Raw genomic sequence first — 24958 nt, 5'->3', positions numbered from 1 at the left:
AAACCTTAATTTCAGTGAAAGCAACGGCGTGATTAACAGAGGCTTCACGGCGGCCGAGCGAGGACCGTTGACAACAAAGACGAGAAGCAGATTTTTATTTAGAGTCAACACGGTTTCATCAGATAAGCGCTAAATTATCTGGGTCAGAAAGAGAAAAGACGACCGCTATCGTCGTGCTAATTGGGTAAGTAGGTTATTTAGTTATTTAGGTTATTTGTTGTGCTTCATCGGTGAAATGTCTTGTTTGTAACCACATGCATTATTATTATTAATACGTTTATGTGCCATAACAACAAGTCGACTGGTTGACAGCGATAAAACTGCATTTATTTTTTTAATACTTATACATATAAACACTGTATTTCTCTCTCTGATGTAACATCTGGGTAATGTCAAGTAAAGTTGCCCAGCAATCTCGGTTATCATGACTGATCTGAACACAGATTGTATCATATTTATTATATTGATTTTATAATTGCAAGTAACAGATGCGCCATAAGGAATGCATGGAAAATAAAACCATCCAACTGTTAGAAACATAGCTCAGCTAACGCAAACACGCCCTGGTGACTGTTTTTGTCAGTGTAAATAATAATGTTTGCATCGCATGAAAGCACAGTCCAGTGGTTATTTTCTAGTGATTCAAGTGTGGGATCTGTTTAATGTGTATGTAAATGGCAGAGGCTGTAAACACATCGCCCAGCCCCTTCTAGGAAATCGACGTTTGGCTATAAACAGCGCAAAGAATCTGGAGCAACACACACACACACACACACACACACACACACACACACACACACACACACACACACACACACACACACACACACACACACAGCTGACTTCCTGCATGCCGAGCATTTCACTCTCTAACTGGAGGAGAAATTAAACGTTAACGTATCATAATACCCTTACAAAAGTTACCATGGTAACTATACTTTCCAAAATGCCATAGTAGCTACAGTTATTGTTGCTACCTGTAATAGATTTAATATGACATATGCTTCAGACTTTGCTTTTTGCTAATAAAAAAATTTACACATAGAGAAACACTTGATATTTTTTATTTAAGTGATCCACGTGAGATGAAGGCTCCAGAGAACTTGGGCTTCTAGAAAAAGCTGTTTTGTGCATGCAGAGGGTCGCCCACTTGTGGGTGCTGCCATGCTTACATCACATATCTAACATTATGCAACTGACAGAGACAGCAGTAATAATTAAGTTCGTTTTATACACAAAAATGATTGAAATTGAATCCAAAACTGTCTATTATATGCATGCGTGAAGTGTGAGATGTGAAAGGAGCAAAGTGAACTAGTACAGCAGGTACTAAACAAAAACTTAGTGAGTGCACTTTTTTTGTGGAGGATTTTTAAGTGACTAGTTTTATTGTGAGTAACTCTCGAACTCCTAACACAACTCTCATAACTGTTTTATGGTGGAAACTATGGTTTCCATGGCAATATATTTTTGTAATGTCAGACATGACAAGCACATTACAATGCCCTGCAGATCTGGGGCACTTTGATATAAAAAGAATAAAAGGATGTGTGAGTGGCTTTCAGATTTCTAGATGTTCAATGATTATTGAATTAAATTTTTTGTACTTTTTGCCAATGAGAAGCTTAAAGAGACTGTTAAATTCTTCCATTATTTACATTTACTTCCTCACGTCACTCCAAAACTGCATGACATTCTTTCTTTTGTGGAACATAAAAGAAGATATTTTGAGAAATGTTGCAGTGTTTTTTTGGTCTGTCAGTAGAAGTCAATGGTAACCAAAACTCTTTGGGTGTGAATCTATGCCAGACGAGTTGTGTTTTACCCATGAGGTTGACTGTGTGTGATGAAATTCGAGTTAGTTTTTGTAAATAGCCCAATTAGTTTTTTTTCTGCTGTTAAGATCCTACATTCGCAATGTCGGTGTAAATATGAAAACAGCTTACACCTCAGGTGTCCATGTTGACAGATGGCATTTGTGGGGGCATAACTTTTGCCCTGCTGAATCCTGCCCCTCGACAGAACCTGCTCGCAGTAGGTCGACAGTAGTTGGCGGAGGGAGCCGGAAGCCCCTAGTGTTCCTGGAGGAAGTCTGTTTCGTTCCTCACAAGCTCCTGTGGAGTCGTCGTCAGTGTGTTGAGACAATTAGCCGTCTGCTTCAGATGCAAGACCTGTTTTCATTTTCACTCTCTGGAAGGTTGACAAGGATTTGCGTAGATGTGCTGGTTTTAGATCAGCTCTTAGATTGGCAATGCTCTTGCAGGTCTTCTAAAGGGCACACATGTGAAGTGGGACATGTTTAGCATCTGCTTCTGTCAGGCCTCTCGTGGTTAAATGCGTGATTTTGTTTTGTAAGTGCTGTTTGCTTATGGTGGGGAGTCAGTTTGCTTCTAATAAGCACTTCAGGCCTTTTCCTGCAGGTTTTTACTACACGTCATGGTTGTAACGGTTATACATTTATCACAACTTTAAATAGGATTTATATTCTTTGGCTTGTGTTTTGCTTATTAACATGCCTTGTGGTGGAGTTGGGGATTTTTCTGATATTTACTCTATGATGTAGCTAACTCCTATCTGATGAAGTACAGTGGACACATTCTTTGCTTTATTTTTGTTTCCAGGAAGCGCACCATGTCGGCTATCTGTGGACCCACAGGCTGAAGAGGTCTGATCATTCTGGAGAGCAGGGAAGCGAGAGATGGGGAACACGGCCACCAAGTTCCGCAAGGCACTGATCAGTGGAGATGAGGTTCTGGCCTATCAGCTGTACGAGGGCAACCCTCAGTTCAAAGAGTCTTTAGACCCCAACACCTCATATGGGGAACCATACCAACACAACACCCCGCTCCATTATGCTGCCAGACACGCCATGACACGCATACTCAGGTAAGACATGGTTTATCCAGTAATATCTAGTATTTTGGCATTCTGCTTAGTTTTTATTTAAGCTATTACCAAGATGCTTTCTGAATCCCAGATGTTTAATGATTGACTTTATGGTTTGGTTTTTTTTTTTTTTCATGTAAATTCTCATTAAAAAAAATGAAAATTCTGTCATTATGTGCTCACACCCAAGTTGCTGCAAACTATAGTTCTTCTTTAGAACATGAAGATATTTTGAGAGATTTCATATGTATTTCATATTTTTTATTTATCTGTAGTTGTGATAAATGGGTTAATAGCACTGTATTGTTGTCATATCTATTACTTTATTTAAATACATTAAAAATACATTTACATACAATGACTTGAATTAATATTCTATGATGAGCTTACTTTCAATTTATAAATTAAAATTCATTTTGATGTTTTTTTTAGGGGCATAGACTAAAAAACATATTAGGTAGTTTGGCATATGCTTTTAATATTATTTCTTATAAAAAAAATATTGTAACAAAACTGCTTATTAAAAATGTGGTGCCACTACTTGAAGATGCAATTGTTTTTATGAATTAAGAATTCATTAGAATTCATTCTTTTTTCTAGGATAAATATATTTAAAACATTTTTTTTTTCAGATAATAATTACGACACACGAAATTATTTTTCTACTTGATGGTTAATAACTCATTACATTTTTAGAGTCATTAAACTATAACCTTTTTTTGGAAGTTGTATAAATATTTTCAAAGCCTTTTGAAACCAACATGAATACAGACAGAAGATTTTGAAGAATTGGGTTTTAAACTAAATTTTTCCATTTCCTTATTGCAGGCACTCTTTATGTCATTGACCCGCAAAAGATTAGAATCTGACACACTCATGGGTCTATCTGTCCGGCTCCAAGCAGTATTTTATAAGTGTTACAAGATTTCCTTGGTTCTTAAATGCTTTCAAACTGTTAGAAGTACTCAAATCACAAATCACATTCTGCTCTTTTTCTTGCCCAGTGTGAAACTCTTTGGCCTAGAAAGGAATTTTAGAGGCCAATCTTTGAAAGTTATTTTAAGGCAGAACAGCTGTTTCAACTGCGATTTTGATGAAGATTCTGGGTCTGAATCAGGAGGCCAGTGTTGCTCAAAATTTATAGCTGTTGGAAAGAGACTCTGTTAGTTTGCTTTTGGAAAGTTAGCTATATGGGGGTGGTGTGGTGTAAAAATAATCATTGGCATATTGTTATTGTCAGAATTTCATTATCGATACATCCCTAAAATCTGGTTTCTAAAAGGAACACTCCACTCTTTTTTTTGAAAATAGGCTCAATTTCCAACTCCCCTAGAGTTAAACAGTTGAGTTTTACCGTTTTTGAATCCATTCAGCCCATCTCCGGGTCTGACGGTAGCACTTTTAGCTTAGCTTAGCATAGATCATTGAATCTGATTAGACCATTAGCATCTCGCTCAAAAATGAGTTTCTATATTTTTCTTATTTAAAACTTAACTCTTCTGTAGTTACGCAATGATATTACGCAGCGCCTAAAATATTCCCAGCTAGGTAACTTCCAATAAGCCTATTTTCAGGCGCTGCGTAATATCATTGTGCCTGTTGCACCCATACGGCAGCAAAGTTCCTTGAGTATAGTTCCTAACCATATCGGTCTAGAAAATTGCAACTTTTCATTTTCCGTCAGTCTTAGTACACGATGTAACTACAGAAGAGTCAAGTTTTAAATAGGAAAAATATAGAAAGTCTTTAGTCATTTTTGAGCGAGATGCTAACGGACTAATCAGATTCAATGATCTATGCTAAGCTAAGCTAAAAGTGCTTCCGCCAGACCCGGAGATCGGCTGAATGGATTCGAAAACGGTAAAACTCGACTGTTTAACTCTAGGGGAGTTGGAAATTGAGCCTATTTTCAAAAAAGTGGAGTGTTCCTTTAAAGAAAACCAATTGAGAACCAATAACTGCTCATTTTTTTTTTACCATTTCCCTATGTTTGTTGAAAGAGCTTTTTATCTTTTATTTGTCCATGCCATTATTTTGACCATGCCATCTTTTCACAGGTCCTTCCTCTTCAGCAAGGATGGGAACCCCAACAAACGTAATATGCACAATGAGACCACACTGCATGTGTTGTGCATGGGGCCAAATATCTTGCTGTCTGAAGGGGCGCTGCAGCCACGACTAGCCCGTCCCTATGAAGATGAACGCAGACGGGCTGAGTGCCTCCAGATGATCCTAAAATGGACCGGCGCCAAACTGGACCGTGGTGAATATGAGAGTGCAGACGTCAGTGCCACCGATAACAAGAAAAACACACCACTACACTACGCTGCTGCCTCAGGGATGAAGACATGTGTGGAGGTACATATAACACAATTATAAAACACAATTGTAGACACAAAAACTGTGTCTGTGCACGCTTTTGACAGATACAAGGCTACAACTGGCTACCATATAGTGAACACTAGATAGAGAACAGGTTTTGGACACAGCACCTGACTACACCAAAATAGGTGTAGTGCTAACAATCTTTCTGTAATGGCAGATCATGGAGACATTTAATTGTTCACGTTCTAATATTGTCATATCTCACTCTCACACCCATTTGATTACCTTTTTGACCACCTGGCTACTAGGCACAAGGTGACTTGAGTTTGAGACCCCTGATGTGGAACATTTGGAAATCTTGAAATGAAACGTTTGTTTTGACAATAGAAATGATTAAACCGTCTATATGCAGAAGCCTAAGAAATCCATTCAAAGAAAATGTATTCGGAGAAGTGTTTATTGTCTACACTTTATAGTACGATTCAAAAAGGTTAACATTAGTTCATACATTATACATAAATGCATTGAACAAAACCATATCTCAAAAGATTAAAGGCAGGGTAGAACATTGTGACTGGATGAACATGTTATGGTCCTATGGCTTCCACAGACGATATAAATAAATTTAGACCACTTAACAAATAAAAAAATATCTAGAACCAAAACACACACCCAACCATAATAACAAAAAATCTCTAGAAAAAAAAAAACAAAAAAGAATTTAAGGTAAATTTGGTTCCTCATGGACCTCTTTAATTTAGTGATCTTTCCACTGCATATTAAGAGTATTACCTTCTTTCTGCAGTTTCTGGTGAAGCGGGGTGCAGACCTGTTTGCGGAGAATGAGATCAAGGAGACCCCATGTGACTGTGCAGAAAGGCAGCACCATAAGGAGCTTGCGCTCAGTCTGGAGTCTCAGATGGTCTTCTCCACTGACCCCCATGCAGAGGATATCGAGGCAGAGTATGCAGCCTTAGACCGCAGGGAGGTAAGCTCTCCAAATAAACTCTGGAATTTCTTGTGACATTAACATTGGCCTCAAGCCCTGGTGTCCAGATGTGACAGATTTTAACCTGCATTTTGTAGACCAATAAAAGCATAAAAGATGCAGATGACTGATTGCTGATTGAGTTATGATTCAATGATTAACATGTAACTGTCTATGTTTCAGTTTTATGAAGGTTTGCGAGTGCAGGACCTCAGGAGACTGAAGGACATGTTGATAGTGGAGACGGCAGATATGTTGCAAGCTCCTCTCTTCACTGCAGAGGCTCTTCTTCGGGCTCATGGTATGATTCTGTCAAACACTCAGGGTGCGTTCACACTTGTAGTTCGGTTCTGGTTCGTTTTGTCTGGACCAAAAAAGAAAATGATACATTTGGTCCTGGTCTGCTTAGCTGCGTGTACTTATGATTTTAATTTTACCACCTGCGAACCTGTTTTGGATACACAGCTCGTTGTGCGTTGTCAAATCATGTCGCATAGCGTTGCATCTTGTCATTACTTCCGATTTTTGGTTTGTTTAGAAGAATTTGGTCCATCTTGCGTTCATATTTCATTAGAACTGCACCAGAGTTTGGAACTGGACCAAGACCCTTCTTTTCAGCGGTCTCGGTCCACTTGTTTGGTGCGCATCAGGGTGCACTCGCACCAGAGTTTGTTTTAATCGAACCAAACATGACAAGTGTGAACACACGCTCAAAGATATATTCACTGCTGTTGGCTTGGCTAAATTGAATTGTGGTAAAATGTGTTGAGAGTTAAGAGTACTACACTCTCACTGGTGCTAGAAAAATTGTTTAGTTTGGTTTTCTTGTTCTGGTTTGGTTTATTTTGTTCTATTTTATTTTATTTTTTTGTTTGACAGCCAGTCGTCATCATGCACTTGTATTTTATGAAAAAGTGCAGCTTTGACATTTTGGTAACACTTTAGAATAGGGGAACAATATTCACTATTAACTAGTTGCTTATTATAATGCATATTACTTACTAGCATATTGGCTGTTTATTAGTACTTAAAAAACACTTATTAATGCCTTATTCTGCATGACCATATTCTAGATCCCTTAACCCTACCCCATACCTAAACCACTACCTTACTTATCAGTTATCAGCAAATTAGGAGTTTGTTGATGGAAAACTCTTATGTGTTCCCCTATCTAAAGTATTACAACATCTTTATATTAACTCCTTTTTTCGGAGCTTTACACATGTGGGGAAAAAAAAACTCAATATATTGTGGTCATGATTTAACGAAAATTAAAACAAGTGACCAAACTAGTAGCCTATATTGTGGCACGATTTAACTAAAATGACACAATATAGTAATTAAACAGAGCTACAGATTCATTTAGGGGAACAAGGGTTTACTTCTTTTTTTTTTTAATTTTCTTTTTTCTGCAGAAGAAAAAGTCATTTGTTGGACAAGCGACTTGAGCATAGGTAAATGATGACAGAGATTTTAGTTGAAATGATCTGTGGAAGGTGCAAAGTGATTGGACTGACCAACTTTCACTGTGTTTAAGTAAATAATCAAGCATATTTTTTTTGTTTGTTTCATTCTATATCCAACAATTCCAAAAACTGATAAGGCATGTAATTTGGTTTGAACGGATACGGTGCTTCTGACTGTTATGGATATTATGCTTCCGACTAATATTTAGTAAACAAACTATGTAAATTCTATGTAAATCTGTGGGCATATATTCTGTGCAGGCCTTTTTATTAGGTTCATTCTGACGCAATCCTTCCAGTTCATAACTCATGAAGAATATAGATTCGTGTGCATTTAAAACAGCCATAGGAAACATGTATGGTATTGTCCCTGGAGAAGTTTACTAACCTGTAAGGTATTTTGCTGTACAGCAAAACTGAAAATCATCCATGCTCACAAAGCAGACCTAAATATTTCCTTCCCCTTAATTTTACAAGAGCACTCATGTTTAGTGCTGCTAAACTCTCTGGCACCAGACTCATAATTGGATCGGTGCTTTCTTTAATAATCTCCAATTATGTGAACAGGCTGTCTAGCAGGCCTTGTTCCAGATGACTAGAGCCCATGGGAGAAAAGGGCAGAGCTCTGATTCATGTGGGCTGCTATTATTGCTACAACCTCTCTGGAGACCACCAGCCGAGGCTCAAATATGCAGTTTCACCTTCTTTTAATCTTAAACCTAAATTCACACTCTTGACTCCTAAGACTGTGATGGTATACACTGTAGAGTACAGATTACTGAGCTAGCGGTGTAATGCATTTTGAGGATTTTCATTTGGGAAAACCTTGCCTCTTTCTTTGGAAACAAGTTTTATTTGGTTGTATTTGTTTATGTGTTTTGCCTTGGACTGTGGAATGTGTTTATCTGGCCTTCAACATCTGGATACTGTCTCCAGGGTTTCCTCTGGGAAGTGGCATTTCTTATCTTTTCTTACCCCAGCACAGTTCATGGATGTTGACTGATAAGTTTATTCGAAGGTATCAAAGTATATGTCCTTTTTATATGTCACCACCATCCCATGGCATAGCCTTGAACTAGAGGATGAGGAACTTTTGTTCGGTTTGCATAAAACTGGAGCCCCCTTTTTTTAGGAAGTGAATGTCTTTACACCTTTTAAGTGTTTAATGTCTCGATATGCATTTTAATGGTTACTTATTATTGCTTCTAGCATATAGCAACTTTTTTTTTTCCTCCCATTTGGGAGTATACCAGCCATGACTGGCAGGTTTAATGTGAAGACAGTCAAGTGGAACCTTGAACATCTGGGTAGGTTCTTCCACCCAGAAGAACAGCCTTGTTGAAACTTTTGAATCAGCTGTAAATTCCAAATGCATTTGATAGGTGAAAGAATATGTATTTTTAGAATCTGTGTCACTCCTCATGTACTGCTTTTTGTTTAGTTTTTTGGCCATGCGTACTGACCCAAGTTTCCTTTTGAAATTTAGACTGGGACAGGGAGAAACTCCTGGAAGCTTGGATGTCTAATGCTGAAAACTGCTGTCAGCGCTCGGGTGTTCAGATGCCAACTCCCCCGCCCAGAGGCTACAACACCTGGGACACCCTGCCCTCACCCCGTACGCCTCGCACCACACGCTCATCTATCACTTCCCCGGACGAGATCAGCCTGACCCCTGCTGATGATGATCACTCCTTGGTGAGGGATCAGATTTGGTCCTCTATTAGTGATTGGTAGCTCATTGTACGGCCTCTTCTGTGGAGGTGATGTACAATAGTTTGTTTTAATGTAATAAAATTTAATGCATAGTTTGATACATTTTTGGTGGTGTAGCCATAGGGTTATATCTATGAATTACAACCATTGTGCCCCTGAAAATACATTTACCTCTGCTACCACCTCTTACTGCCTCTGATGAGTGGTATATAAAGGATACCAAACATGAATGTTTCTGTTTCACGGTGCATATCTATGAATCTATATTCACACCAATACAAACACCATAGTCAAAAAGGCAACAATTGGCTGATAAGTTCCAGTGATTAAATTCTACCATACAAAAATCACAAATCACATAAATGTAATATATTTTCATTCAATTTCATTCAAATTCATCCTGTGCTTCTGATAGCCGAATGACAAGTGCTGCAAGTACTTTTGGTGTGCAATCTAAAATAACAAATTAGTTAAAGAGGTCATGAACTGCCTTTTTTATTATTTTGTACTGTTCTCTGAGGTCCACTTATAATGTTATCAACATTTGTACATCAAAAAACATCAAAATTAATTTTCTGTCCTGTTTTGACCCCCTCATTGAAACGCTCTGTAGTGCAATTTGGCACGAGATTAAACAGCCAAATGTCATTTTATAAAAAAAAAATATTATTCTGATCAATTTTATACTGCTCATGTATAGAATTTAGTTTATATCTAGGTGTATAACATTTAACATGATATTTTCTCACTAATGTTGTTTTGTTCTCCTCTGTCAGTGTGGAATTTGCATGTGTGCAGCCTCCATGTTTGAGGAGCCTGTTGATATTCCGTGTGGTCACGAGTTCTGCAGAGGATGCTGGGAAAGGTGAGGGCTTTTTCTTCAGAGGCTTTTAATTCAGTCACATTACAATCATTGTCAGTTCTCACTACTGCTGTAACAGTCATGTATGTGTACTCGTCCTTGGCAGTTTCCTGAATATGAAAATTCAAGAGGGGGAGGCCCATAACATCTTCTGCCCAGCCTATGACTGCTTCCAGCTGGTTCCTGTTGAGGTCATTGAGAGCATTGTGTCCAGAGAGATGGACAAACGTTATCTGCAGTTTGACATCAAGGTATAATTACATGATCAGATGCACATTAGTTTTAATTATGTGCATAGATACTATTGTAATTGTTTTATTTAGTGATATAGAGAGTTAAACATGAATTTGATTCAAACCCTGTGATTCTGCTTTCATAGAGCTGCTGGTTTTCCATTCAGACAGTTCAGTCGTCTCAGTGGAGTTTATGTGTTTAGTGTTATTGAGAAGTCAGTCCAGAACGGTGGAACATTGAAATGGGAGCTGAGAGTGTTGAAGTAACTGTAACAATGGCAGCTCTCATCTGAGAATGTCTGAGAATGACACTTCTGACGCTGTGGAGTCCCAAGCCTTTCATTATGTTGCCATGGTGATGTTGAATCTTCCACAGGGGCGTCTGAGCTCTGTTGTAGCCATTTTCAGGATCATAGTGTACTAACAGACTTCTGGAGCTGTTGGTAAAAATTAACTCTGATGCATCATAACAAGACTCAGCAGATCAGATGAACCGGAAAGGACCAAATATTTTTAGTGTAGTTTTGTTTAATCAGCAAAGGTTTATGGCAAAATCTCAACACTTTACATGACAGAAATCATTTTATTTAATTCAATAATACTAGCATATTGGCTGTTTATTAGTACATATAAAGCACATTAATATTAATGCCTTATTCTGCATGAACACATTTTAGACCCCTTAATCCTACCCCATATCTAAACTTAACACCTACCTTACTAACTATTAATAAGCACCAAATTAGTAGTTTGAGACCAAAAGTTGTAGTAAATAGTTAGTTAATAGGTATAATTGGCTCTTAAAATAAAGTGTGACCAGTTACTTTGACAAACCGAGACACATACATGAACTTACTAAATCAGTAAATATATGTGAATTTTGATGCAAGTTAAAATTACTTTATTGTATTTATATTTATGATATTAAGCTTCTGTTCAGTATACACACTACCATTCAGAATTTTGGTATCATTAACATTTTTTAAAGAAATTAATACTTTTATTCATTGATTCAGATGATCAAAAGTGATTAAGTTGTTGCAAATGATAATAATAAATAATGATAAATGTTATTTGTAACGCACTTTATATTCGAGCAGAATCCCAAAGTGCTACAGATTAAAACAATGATTACTATTTTAAATGAATTCTGTTATTTTGAACTTTCTATTCATCAAAGGATCTTGATTAAAATGTATCAGGGTTTCCACAGAAATATTAAACAGCACAACTGTTTTGAACATAATAATAATAAATATTTCTTGACTAATCAGCATATTACAATGATTTTCAATTCAATTCAATTCAAGTTTATTTGTATAGCGCTTTTTACGATACAAATCATTACAAAGCAACTTTACAGAAAATTAAGTTTCTACAATATTTAGTAGTAGCATATCAGTGGTGACTGTCAGTTCATGTGCATATAGCAGAAATGTTTAGAAAAATCAATAAAAAGACGTAAACAAACAGACGATTAACACTATTAACAGCAATTATGCAATCAAACTTATAGCAAAATTTGGTAGTTCTGTATGTTGTCTCCGGGTTAGCATCATCTGAGGTCCTCTGAGGGGTTGGCATCATCTCTTCTCAGGTGTTCTGGATCCAGACTGGAGCTTGTGTAAATCCTAGTTACCACGGGATGTAAATCCCGTGGCAAAGCAGAGAAACAAATAGAGACATAATTAGCGTTGCTGCTGTTCCAGCCAAGTAAAATTAATTCGTTTAACCCAAGCTAAAGAATAATAATGCACATTTGATCAGATATAACTGCAGTCCAAAATTATGAGATGCATTATTTGAATGCTTGGCCAAAGAGGTGTGTTTTTAATCTAGATTTAAACAGAGAGAGTGTAGCCAGGAAGGCTATTCCAGAGTTTGGGAGCCAAATGCGAAAAAGCTCTACCTCCTTTAGTGGACTTTGCTATCCTAGGTACTACTCAAAAGTCCAGCGTTTTGTGACCTTAGGGATCGTGATGGGTTGTAGCGTGGTAGAAGACTAGTTAGGTACGCAGGAGCTAAGCCATTAAGGGCCTTATAAGTAAGTAATAATATTTTGTAACTGATACGGAACTTAATAGGTAGCCAGTGCAGAGACTGTAGTATTGGGGTAATATGATCATATTTTCTTGACCTGGTAAGGACTCTAGCCGCTGCATTTTGGACTACCTGTAGCTTGTTTATTGAGGATGCAGGACAACCACCTAGCAGTGCATTACAATAGTCCAGTCTAGAGGTCATGAATGCATGAACTAGCTTTTCTGCATCAGGAACAGGTAACATGTTTTCGTAGCTTGGCAATGTTTCTAAGATGGAAGAATGCTGTTTTTGTAACATGGGAAATATGATTTTCAAAAGACAAGTTACTGTCTAATATAACACCCAGATTTTTGACAGTAGAGGAAGTAACAGTACATCCGTCTAGTTACAAATTGTAATCCAAGAGATTCTGTGTAATGTTTTCTGGTCCAATAAGTAATATCACTGTCTTATCTGAATTTAATAGGAGAAAATTATTGGTCATCCAATCTTTTACATTTTTTAACACATTCTGTTAGCTTAGATAATTTAGAAGTTTCACCTGGTCTTGTTGAGATATATAGTTTTCTGAAGGATCATGTGACATTGAAGACTGGAGCAATGGCTGCTGAAAATCTATCCGTGCCATAGCAAGAAAAATACTTTTTAAAATGTATTTTAAAAGAAAACAGTTATTTTAAATTGTAATAATTTCATGACCATTTTACTGTATTTTGGATGTCGCCAAAACATGCAACCTTGGTGGGACATTTCAAAAACATTAAACAATCTTTTTGACCCCAAACCTTTGCAGGACATGGACCTAGGATAAAAGTTGCATGTTGCGATCTAAAAATGCCAAATATACAGTTTAGCAGTCATTATACATTAGAATCAGAGAACTGCAGAGAGCCACATATTAAACGAGTAAGGCAGTGTTTTGGGTTTTAAATGCCTCCCTCGGTTGCTTTCTCCTCCATTCTTTCTCTGTCCTCCTCTTTACTCTTTTTCTTCTTCTCCCTCAGGCATTTGTGGAGAATAATCCTGCCATCCGGTGGTGCCCGCGGGCTGGCTGTGATAGAGCAGTGCGATTGGCCGGACAGGGGCAAGGTGCCAGCCACTCTGACCCGCTCACTTTTCCTCGCCTACAGGCCCCTGCTGTGGACTGTGGCAAGGGCCATCTTTTCTGCTGGTCAGTGCCAGTCACTGATACAAACCTTTCAAGCCATTATACCAGAAGAGAGGATTTGTAATTCTGAACAAAATCTCCAGTTCACTACATTATTTAACATTCATTTAAAGGACTCATATTAATAGAATTTAAATAATATTAATAGTAGTTCTAAAGGACTCATATTCTGCACTTATTTATTTTAGCAGTGCAAATCACATTACAGAGACATTGTTGAAAAGATCACCCGTGTTACATAAATATAGAGAGATGATGGAAGAATGTATGTTTAAATGTATGTTCTGCTCACAGTGGTCACTGCCGATGCAGCTGGCTGAGTTTCTCTTTCCCACAGCTCTGGTCCTTATGTCCCCAACACACAAACACATAGACATACACACATACCCACACAGTGGGCTCGTATCTCATCACTGCCTGTGCCAAATCTGAGCATTATATTTGAGTCAAAACACCCTTCACTCACTGTCTCATACACGCATTTAATCTGCCTGAGTGAATATGCATTGAATCTAATATGAAAGAAGCTGTTGTTTAAAGGCATTTGTGGTCAACAGTCTGCCAACATTGTGTACTATGTCAGTGATTCTCAACTGGTGGGTCACCGTTCTGTCCTAATTGGGTAGTCGACGGCAGGGGGAAAAAAAAAAACAATGCTAAATGTTAGTTAAACTAGAACATTTCAAACTCCTGTACCTGGAGGGTACAAGGAACGGATCGAAAAATAATGGTTATATTACACCATGTTAATATGTTAGCATAAGTTAATCTTTTACTCATGTTTGACACACATATTTATCCCCCAAAGCCTGTCCACCACCAACAACTAAAATGTATAGAACATAAATAAAATATTCACTAGAAAAGAAATTTCCTTTATGCTAAGGCCTGATGTCACACTGGGGTTTCTCCCCACAGGGAGTGCCAAGGAGAGGCCCATGAACCATGTGACTGCCAAACTTGGAAGATGTGGCTCCAGAAAGTCACTGATATGAAACCGGAAGAATGTGAGCTTGTTTTGCTGTACTTTTCAGTAACTATTAAGATAAATATTCTGAAGTACTGTTTCTACCTGTCCAAAAATGGTCAACCATCAACCAATGGTCGACCTCAAGCAACTTTATTTCTGTCTTTTTCCATTACAGTGGCAGGTGTAAGTGAGGCGTATGAAGATGCTGCCAACTGCCTGTGGTTACTCAGCAACTCCAAACCCTGTGCCAACTGCAAATCTCCCATTCAGAAGAATGAGGGCTGTAACCACATGCAATGTGCCAAGGTTATTTGCATAATAATAATAGATTTATGTATATACCAGGTTAAGTATGGAGCAGAGTCATGGAGTTTTTTTAGAAGTGTAAAATGCAGGCTTGACAAGAGAGTTGGTGTGAACATTGGAAGAAAACAAAGGGTCAAATATGATACCCTTGAAGTTTAAAAGTACTGACAAAAACTCAAACAATACACAAATCTGAGTTTCGGCCCACTTACTTTTAAATGTCCTTTGTTTGTGTTGAGATGAGGAAAATTCCCAGTGGCACTGACCGAAATGAGTGGGAGGGTGTGAATCAGAACAGGTGGTAAAATAACTGAGACTGATGGTTGGTGATATGACAAATAAAACATTTGTAGATGTTGAAAAGGAGAGGGCCAAAAACAGAACCCTGGGGGACTCCCAGAGTGAAAGAGTTGTGTTTCTCAAAAGAGATGAAATATTATCTTCCAGTAAGAAGTAAACCAAGAGGGAATTGTGCCAATATGGCTGTGAGCCATGAAAAGAGTAAATCAAGATTGTCAAAAGTGGAACTTTGAATGAAAACCTGATTGGAAGGGTCAATGAGGATTATTAGAAAGCATTAAATTTAAGCTTTGCTGCTTGTCATTATGGCTTTTATGTTATGGCAATCATTATGAATATTACTGTTAAGATTAAGATTTGTTCTTCCTGTGCAACAGTGGGCTGATGTTAAATTATTTTTAAATAATAGATAAGGAAATCTGGATAAATCTCTTTGATTAAAGAACAAGAAATGTGTGTGGGTGTTGCTTAGGAAGGAATCCATTACTGTTAATTCAATCTTGATAATCCTGCAACAAGGTTACTAAAAAGGGAAAGACATTGCATGTACTAGCACTCCAAAAATAAAAAGTGAGAGAGAGTTTCCTAGCAACACACATAATCCTTGCTGTCAGAATCCCACAACTCCCAGTGTACTGCCTGCTATGCATTTGCTTGTGACATAATAAAAGTAGACTAATAGTTTGTTTTAGTTTAGGTGTTGTTAATCAAGAATGTATGTGTGTACAGTGCAAGTATGATTTCTGTTGGATCTGTCTGGAAGAGTGGAAAAAACACAGTTCCTCTACAGGAGGTTACTACCGCTGCACACGCTATGAGGTCATTCAGCAGGTGGAGGAGCAGTCTAAAGAGATGACTGTTGAGGTACATATTCTCACGTACATGCTCATGCTGTTTTGTCTGTTTATATATTTATTAAACACAATAAGAGTTATGGAGTTTTTAATAATGAAGAAAGAAAAAGATCTTACAACTGAGTATGGCTGTGCCTTGATGTTTACACACACTCTTATATTTTTTGTTTTTTGCAGGCTGAGAAGAAACACAAGAACTTCCAGGAATTGGATCGCTTTATGCACTATTACACACGCTTTAAGAACCACGAGCACAGCTACAAGGTAAAAAAAAAAAAACTGCCTGATTTCACACAGTCATACATAGTCAGCGGCTACAGTAAATGCCATGAAGTCTGGTTCACAATGCAGCCTAGTCTGGCCAACAACCACCTTGACTAGAGATTGTCTGAATGGCATTTAAAGTAACCAACCACCATTTTTGTTTTGACCTGCTGTTTATGAATCATATGGTCAGTACTCAAACATTTGGCAGTCTGTGGATTGTCATTAGATGTGACATAATGACCCAGAGGTAAATGGACTTTATCTTTTCCTACAGTTGGAAGAACGTCTGCTTAAGACGGCCAAAGACAAAATGGAACAACTGAGCAAAGTTTTGAGTGGAAGTAAGATGCAAAACCACACTTAATCAGTGTTAATGAATTATTTCTAAGCTTTGATAATGCATTGTCAACCTTGTATCAGTCTGTAAAATTTACAGACTGAAAGCAATCTATAGAGAATAAAACTTGGTTTTATATTCACACAGTGATTCTTTCTACATTTAGCAGTAGATCAAGTTTAATACTTGGTGTTGTAGTCTTTTAAAGTGAGATATTAACTCCTGTATTGTATTACTGTGTTGTTACAGGAGAAGGTGGCCCTCCAGATACTACTTTCATTGAAGATGCAGTGCATGAACTACTTAAGACTCGTCGTATTCTCAAGTGCTCTTACCCTTATGGGTTCTTTCTGGAGCCCAGAAGCACAAAAAAGGAAATATTTGAACTTATGCAGGTTAGTAATACAAATGCTAGTTATGGAATATGCTTACTGTGTATGTTCTGAGTTAGGGACAACTTAGTACTTTTATTCCTCTTGTTAGACTGACTTGGAAATGGTGACTGAAGATCTTGCACAGAAAGTCAACCGGCCTTACCTCCGCACGCCTCGTCATAAGATAATCCGCGCTGCCTGCCTGGTGCAACAAAAGAGGCAGGAGTTTCTGGCCTCCGTGGCAAGAGGTGTGGCGCCCAACGATTCACCCGAAGCCCCTCGACGCAGGTAAGAGCCTCTTCCTCAATTACAGGTTGCTTAAAAAAAATAGAAACCTTGAAAATAAATATATATTTTAAAAATAGATTTTTTTATAAACGATAATAAAGTTGTGTACTGTATTTTGATGGTCATACTAAACATTTTTGTTGAAAATGGTATAAAAAATATGAAACCAGTTTTAAACTATATTTTGTAAAAGACATAGAAAACACATTTCTGTGAAGTTAAGGTAAATAAGGTTTTGATTTGCTACTGTATTTTAACAGTAGTAGTGTAATTCCTTAGAGTGACTCTTCATTTGTAACACAACTGCAAATGCAGCCTCACAATGTATAGGATCACATGGGACCTACTTTTTTGTTTGCGTTTACAGTTTTGCTGGTGGAACATGGGACTGGGAGTACTTGGGTTTCGCTTCTCCCGAGGTAACTCTTTTGTTTGGTTTGTTTTGAGACTTTGGGAATAGTTTGTGTCTTTGGTTAATCTACTTGGCTGGTGTATGGTGCCTGAAGTTTTGGCAGTGCATATTGGCCTATAGAACAAGATTTAGTCTTGTTGCAGCAGTTGTGAATGTGTGAGACCTTTAATGTTAAACAGTGTACCGCTATTTTGTTCTAATCTAAAGATCCAGAGGAATCATGCCTTTCTCGGGGGAATTGATCCGAGAGAGCACTGTCAATATACAGGAAGCCATCCACAGGTATTGAAGAATCCTCATTAGATCCCATCTCAGGAACAGCTAAACAACCAGTGGAATGGCACCTGTCATGTACACTCCATCACTAATGTCATTGTCCACTTTAATTTCGGTGCATGTTTTATTTTTTTCTGTTCATATTCTGTTGCCGCTGTTCATATATTTCAGATGATTGCTGCACACTCCAGATAAAGAATTCTGATGCAGTTAACGTTATCTGGAGACCGAGATCTTTTTCTTTTCTGTTAATGTATCCCGACATGGTATTCTAAAAGATGCCTTTGGTGTTGCAACTTCAAAAGGCAGTTTCCTGCTTTTTGCTTTGACTGTTCCATGGAAGGTCATGAAATATGCGTTTTGTTGATGTTTCAAGGTGAACCAGGCCACCACTTCAGTCTGTATTGCTGGTCGCTGCTCTTCTTTTGAAATCATGTATGCAGGCTATGGTGCAGTTTCTTTTTGCTCTGGATTTATGGCTTGTAGAAAGAGGAATAATAGTGATGCACTTTATTAAACTTTTTATTTTTTTTTTTTTATTGTTGATGCTTGAGCGGTACCTATCAGGAATGTTTTTCCTAAAAGTATTTTTTTTAGTTTGCTGTCGTTACTGCATGCTTACTGCATGCAGCTTCAGTTTGGTTTAGATTTAATTTTATTAAATTTTATAGATTTAGATTTTATTTTTTATTTTTGGCAGTTTGTCGACCTATGGTGAAAACAAAGTTGGAAGAAGTGCAGTATAGATCAGTTATGATTGGTGATTAACACTTAAATAGAGTATACTGACACATATACACCGAAATGCCACATCTTGTTGGTTTTGTATTTGTAGTAAATTTCTTTACAGAGTGTCAAACTGTTTGGATATGTGCATGATTTTTGGAGCTTAAAGGAGTAGTTTAGCAAAAAATGAAAATTCTGGAAACTTTTACCAACCTTCCCTCATGTAGTTTTAAACGCTTTGTCTCTTTATTTCCGTGGAATATAAAATGAGAACCTTTAAATGATGCTGGTCACTCTTTTCCATGCAGTTAGTATGAATGATATAGGAGCTTTAAAGATTTAAGAACATAAAACTCTATTCTATTCTATTCTATTCTATTCTATTCTATTCTATTCTATTCTATTATGATATGATATGATATGATACTTGAAAATTTAATAAAACTAGTCCATATACATTTTTTTCACTTAAATTAACCCATCATATGGCTTCAGAAAAATTAGAATATAAGCATAAATAATGTAATAAATATATTATAATGTAATATTTTTTTTGTGATATAATAAAATAATGTTACTTTAATATAATGTTACTTTTTAAAAAAGTATTATATTATATTATATTATATTATATTATATTATATTATATTATATTATATTATATTATATAGCTTTGTGTGATTTAAAAAAAAAAAAAATATATATATATATATACATTATTAAAAGTTATCCTTAAAGGTTTTGAATGACAAATTGAGTAATAATGCCATAATTTTCATTTTTGTTTTGAACTATTCCTTTAAAAGCCTTCTTGACTTTACTCAAAGCATCTGTCTGTTATTCTGACATGACGATGCACTGAACTTTGATGCTGCCGCACAGCAGAATTCCTGTAGAGAGGTGTGAGGTTCCTCTGAGAGTCTGACTTTTATTCACAGGGTCCAATGGGAATGCTGGTACACCTCTTGAAGCAGCTTTGAAATGGTGTTGTGTGCGGTTTTGTGTTGTAGGCATATGCTGAGTTCCAGTACAGACGCAGACACAGGCAGCGCAGGAGAGGAGACATGGCCAGCCTCCGCAGCAACACACCTGAACCTGATGACCTAGCCCACAGCAGTTTAGGTATGTTTTTCATGAATGTGATTTCATTTTGGTGCCCATATTTGTTGCTACATGTAAGCATTTTGTTGCTCCATTGCTTAAGCAGCTGCAAGTGAAGTTTCAAGATTTATTTGCTGTCCCCTGCACACTGAAGTCAGCAGAAAATACACTGTAAACCTATTTATCACCACTTTATTTAGCAGTATAGGCTTTTTTTTTTTTTTTTTTTTTTTTTGGAGAACTATAAATAAATGCAATGAATTTCTTACTCATTGTTTGAGAAAAGATGTCTGTCAGGCCCGATGTTCTGCTTATGATGACATGACACACTTAACAACACATGCTGTACTGTAAATCTGACTGAATCTATGGTAAACTGCCAAAAGTACTAACAAGCATTCATGATAAACCAATATATACTTCCATCAATGTATTTTCTGTTGAAACGTTTATGTGAAGTATTTAAATTAGGGGTGAAACGGTTCGCGGAAAAAATTTGTACGGTTCTCCACACACTGTTCGGCATACACTGGGACCGTGGTTCAACTTAAATATGACAATGCATATGTAATATGGTTTGCTATTTTATTTTATTTTTATAACCCTTTATTTTACCAGGTGATGTCCCGTTGAGATATTCAAATCTCTTTTACAAGGGAGCCCTGGGGCTATAAATAACATGTAAAACAAATTCTGTATTCCATCATGACCCGGGTGCTGAGACCTGAACAGCACACATTGATATCTGTGTTTAAACTAAACTCATGTAAGCTTTGCCAGTTTAAACATTTAAGAGCCATTGTTAGTCACCACACAACAAAAGATTATTAAAACATTTTCAAATATAAAAATTCAAGATTATTATGCAACATTAACATTATTACAAAGTGCATTTTTTAAAAAGTCAACTTAACTAAATACAATTCATGATATTGATTTCATATGATTTTCTCACAATTTTTTTTAACAAAATGAGATTTAACAAATTATAAATGAAAAAGTGACAAAATGCTGCATATATAAACAGTATAAATGCCGCACTTATAAACACTATAAATACTACTTTAATATGCATTATACAGAGGGAAGATGAAAAGAAAATCGCATCTAAACTTTTCTGAAGACAGTTAATTCCCTTTAGAGAAACATTCATATGAAATCCTACCCCCAATAATATCGCAATTTTTTAACATGAAAATTATTTTCTACTGGCTCAGGGTGCATTGTTACATCCCTAGCATTTATTAACCTTTGATAAAATTACTTAAGAATGTTCATATACCCATGCATTAAGTAATGTTAACAGATATAACCTTTGATTTTAAAATACATTAATAGATGCTGAGATTAATGTGAAATTAGTTTATTGTTAGTTCATTTTAACGGATGTATTTAACAAATTTAAACAAATGGAACCTTATTTTTAAGTGTTATTGTGCTTGACTACACAAAAACCCATTTAAAGATCCTCAAGGTCACACTCCCAATTTATAATTTATGTCTGAAGGAACTACTCAATGTGGTAACTGAGAAATCATGTGTTGCAAATCTTTGTGTTTTTCACATCGCCACCATTGATATCAATGATTTTGCAGTGAGTAGAGATAATCCTTGCTATAAAAAAAGCAAAACTGTAAAACAGCAGAAATCCAACTAAACAAACCATTTTCCATTTGTTGTCTTTTACAGACACACAGGAAATTGGTGGTGTTCAGAGACTGGGTCTGCCCATGGTGAGTTGAGACCCTCTTAACAGAGGTTTTCTGGTGGAACAGCTGAGAGTAACGTCTGATCTTTTACCTTCCAGCCTCACAGTTCCCTGGATGAGGACGATCCGAATATCCTGTTGGCCATCCAGCTGTCTCTGCAGGAGTCTGGGCTGACTGCAGGCATTGCTGGCGTTGATGCTCAAGAGATCCTCGCAAACGAAGCATCTTTGGGGGCTATCGGAACATCCCTGCCCACACGGCTGGACCCGGTGCTGTGCGGGATAGACGTGCCCCGTGCTGCCCTGAGCAGCTCCGAGCTGTTAGAGGTGGGTGACAGCCTGAAGAAGCTCGGTAATATCAGTGGCCAGAACGTCCCTCTGCGTTTTGACAATCTCAACAATCCTTCCTGTGAGTCTGCTGAGGGTCCCTTCCAAGCTTCTGGGACGTATGGAAACCTCTGATTTAGATTCAGACAACGCCAACCTTCTAGGCAACATCATGGCTTGGTTTCATGACATGAACCCGCAGAATATCAATTTGGTTCCTTCGTCTGGTGAATTCGGTGCTCAGTCAACAAGGATGACATCAGAGCCGACTGAGTGCGCCGTTCCACAGTGGACAGCGGGGGGCGATAGAGAGGCAGAGCACGAGTTTGACTCCGGTATCGTCGCAGGAGAGCGTGAGCCCATCAGGCCGACACAATTAGACCTGGTAGGCCTCGATATGTGTCCGGTACCTTCTGCTACGTCCGTTGAGTTGGGCGAAACTCCGAGCGGTTTGAACCCGTGTCACTCTGACACCCCTAAAGGTGACTCAGACCCCGACCAGCCTAGCAGTAGCTCCTCTGAATGGGAGGGTCAAGTACATCTTGTATGAAATACTGACTTTACCTACTAGCTAAGCCACTTTTTTGATGATGCCGGATTCAATCATTAAGATTAATCACGAGGAGAAGCTTTGTATTGTCAGATATGTAGAATGTGTTCTTTGCTCACTAAAAAACTTGTTCCAGTTCTGGAGTGTTAAACACTTTTAGAAGAGTCAGACGGGACAGGAAGTGAGGTAGTCAGAAAAATCTACTGTATAAAACAGGACGATATTCAGTGCGAGTTCACCTGATTAAAAAGGATGTAAAAGATACTGTAGGTGCCAAATAACACTGGCTAGCACACGCCGAGTGGACGTTGTGCTGATCGTGCCTGCTGCTGAGGGCCTAGCCGCCCTGTTGAGTACACTATCCTTCCTTTAAACTAGACCTGTGGTATTAGAGAAGTACACAGCAGCATCACGCTCAGAAGAGCAGGGCTGATAATCACAGAAACTAAATCAACCATAATTGTAGTTGCAGTCGACTTTTCTTTTTCTGGTCAAACGTAATCACTGTAATCCGTCACCGGTTAATTAGAATGGAAAGTACCGGCGCGGTTCAGGAGCGCCACGCCGGATCTGGAAAACGTTTTGTCTTCGCAACTTATCACAGTGCCTTTTCTGTGAAACTTCTCTTTATTTATAGCCGCTCTCTTGCGCTCGGAGCCCAGAGTGTGGAAATTTCCAATACACACTGTACTTAGAAACTGAGCTCAATGTTTTTTAAAAGACATTTTTATACATGTTTGTTTGTTTGTTCTTCAGCATGACTCTGGCCCCTTCTTCCAGGTTGTTTTTAAAGCAATTACTAAAGAAAAAAAAAACTAAACTATTAATGAACTCGGAAACATTTACGGATCAAATCCATTTATATTTATTAAGATTCTATTCATTGTGTGTTAAGATGTGATTTCCACATGGCCACAAAGAAAAAAGCAAATTCTCTAATTTAAATGTCAGATAAAAATCCATAGATGCTCTCCCGGTGCGTCTCTGATAGAAATTTATATAAAATTATTATTTTTTTTCAAAACCACATTTTCTCAAGGTCTCATCTATGGATCTTTTGGTAGAGGCAAAGCTGTTTCATATTTCTATATATGGTGAAACTCACCCACAATTAAGATTTTTTTTTTTTTAAACTGTGGTATTTCTCTACAATAAATTATGGATATTCATTTTCTATTTATTTGAAATTGATTGTCCTTAAAAATGAATGAAGATGAAGGTAAAGTTGGTATTGACAAAAAAAAAAAAACACCTATATATATAAACACGGTGCCACTTTTCAATATTTGCTTATAACTTAAATGTCTGCTGAAATAATTGCTAAACACCGTTCAAACAAATTAACACAATGTTTTTGAATTGCTTCAGTTTTCATGTGAACACCTGCCAAACTTTTTTATCTGAGGAAACAGCTAAATCACAGCAGCACTAAGTTTTATGCACTTCATAAAACGTAATGCACAAAATTAGCTCCCATTTCAGCTATGGAATACCCTATTATAGCTCATAGGTTTGCCGTTCTATTTTAGCTGTGGGTTTGACTGAGCAGGGGCCTGATGTTTAACTCTGGGCTTGATGTCATATGTATGTTGATTCTGACCTAATGTCCGAATGCAGTTTTGCGCTGCATAAACTTTTCAAAGTGAAACTGAAGACAAACCTGTCCGTTAAGTGTTTTTTTTTTTAATCATTCCTTTCGTCAAAGTTCGGGGGAGTGCACACATACATTTTTTTTCTGTATGTATAATTTGTTTGTGGGATCGGAATGGGTTTAGCTCACTTAATCGCAGTATTTCTCTGGACTAATGTATGTTGCCAAAGGTTGAGGTGAAGCTAATGTCTGTTCAAATGAAGCATATGGTAGATTTCAAACATCTGTCCAAACATGACAAAAAAAAAGAAAAAAAAGTGAATGACAAAAGTTGTCCTGTATGTGACAGTATGCTGTGCATTAAGTAATTATAATAAAAAATAGATCATGTTTTCTTGACAAAAGACCATTCAAGTGTCAAGGCTATTGTTTGGGGGAGGGGGTGGCTATTGTTTTTTGGGGGGGCACATTTTGTAACCCATTACAGATTTTATATTGTTAAGCACCTAATCCTTGAAATGGTATTTGCACTTTCATAATCTTTACTTGATACATTCCCAATTTATATGGAAAGTACAAATGTGTGATGTTTGGCAAATGAATTGGACTGATTTGAGTGTGAATCTCAATAAAGTTGCTAAGACAAGTTCAGTTGTGAATGTGGTAGTATTCTTTGAACAAAACACAGTGAAAGCCCAGGTACAAAAGCAACACATAATAAGAATAAGAATAAGAATAAGAATGTTTAATAAAAACTATTTAAAGGCAAGTCGAGGCTACAACTAATATTTTTCTTATTCTCCTAATTGAGATCAAGTTCAAATGGAAGTTTGTTACAGTGTTATCTTGTCTTGAGCATTAGCCCCTCTAGTGGGTACAAATAGAAT

General features: G+C 37.3%; 1 protein-coding gene across 1 annotated transcript; it reads left to right on the top strand.

Annotated features, from left to right (window-relative positions):
* On the top strand, nt 1-24717 carry LOC109063199 (ankyrin repeat and IBR domain-containing protein 1-like). The gene is given in 21 exon segments (XM_042772198.1): nt 1-184; nt 2622-2886; nt 4944-5244; nt 6017-6199; nt 6383-6500; nt 9152-9360; nt 10155-10243; nt 10347-10491; nt 13521-13687; nt 14603-14691; nt 14830-14960; nt 15990-16124; nt 16292-16378; nt 16656-16722; nt 16968-17113; nt 17202-17380; nt 17748-17799; nt 19805-19916; nt 21585-21628; nt 21703-22056; nt 22058-24717. Coding segments are annotated over 20 exon segments (3219 nt in total). The 5' UTR covers nt 1-184; nt 2622-2698; the 3' UTR covers nt 22481-24717.
* The last annotated feature ends 241 nt before the right edge of the window (nt 24718-24958 follow it).

Source organism: Cyprinus carpio, chromosome A16 (genome assembly GCF_018340385.1).
Source record: "Cyprinus carpio isolate SPL01 chromosome A16, ASM1834038v1, whole genome shotgun sequence".
Lineage (NCBI taxonomy): Eukaryota > Metazoa > Chordata > Actinopteri > Cypriniformes > Cyprinidae > Cyprinus > Cyprinus carpio.
Note: the sequence above shows the minus strand (reverse complement) of the source record. Positions and strands in the feature narration are given on the sequence as shown.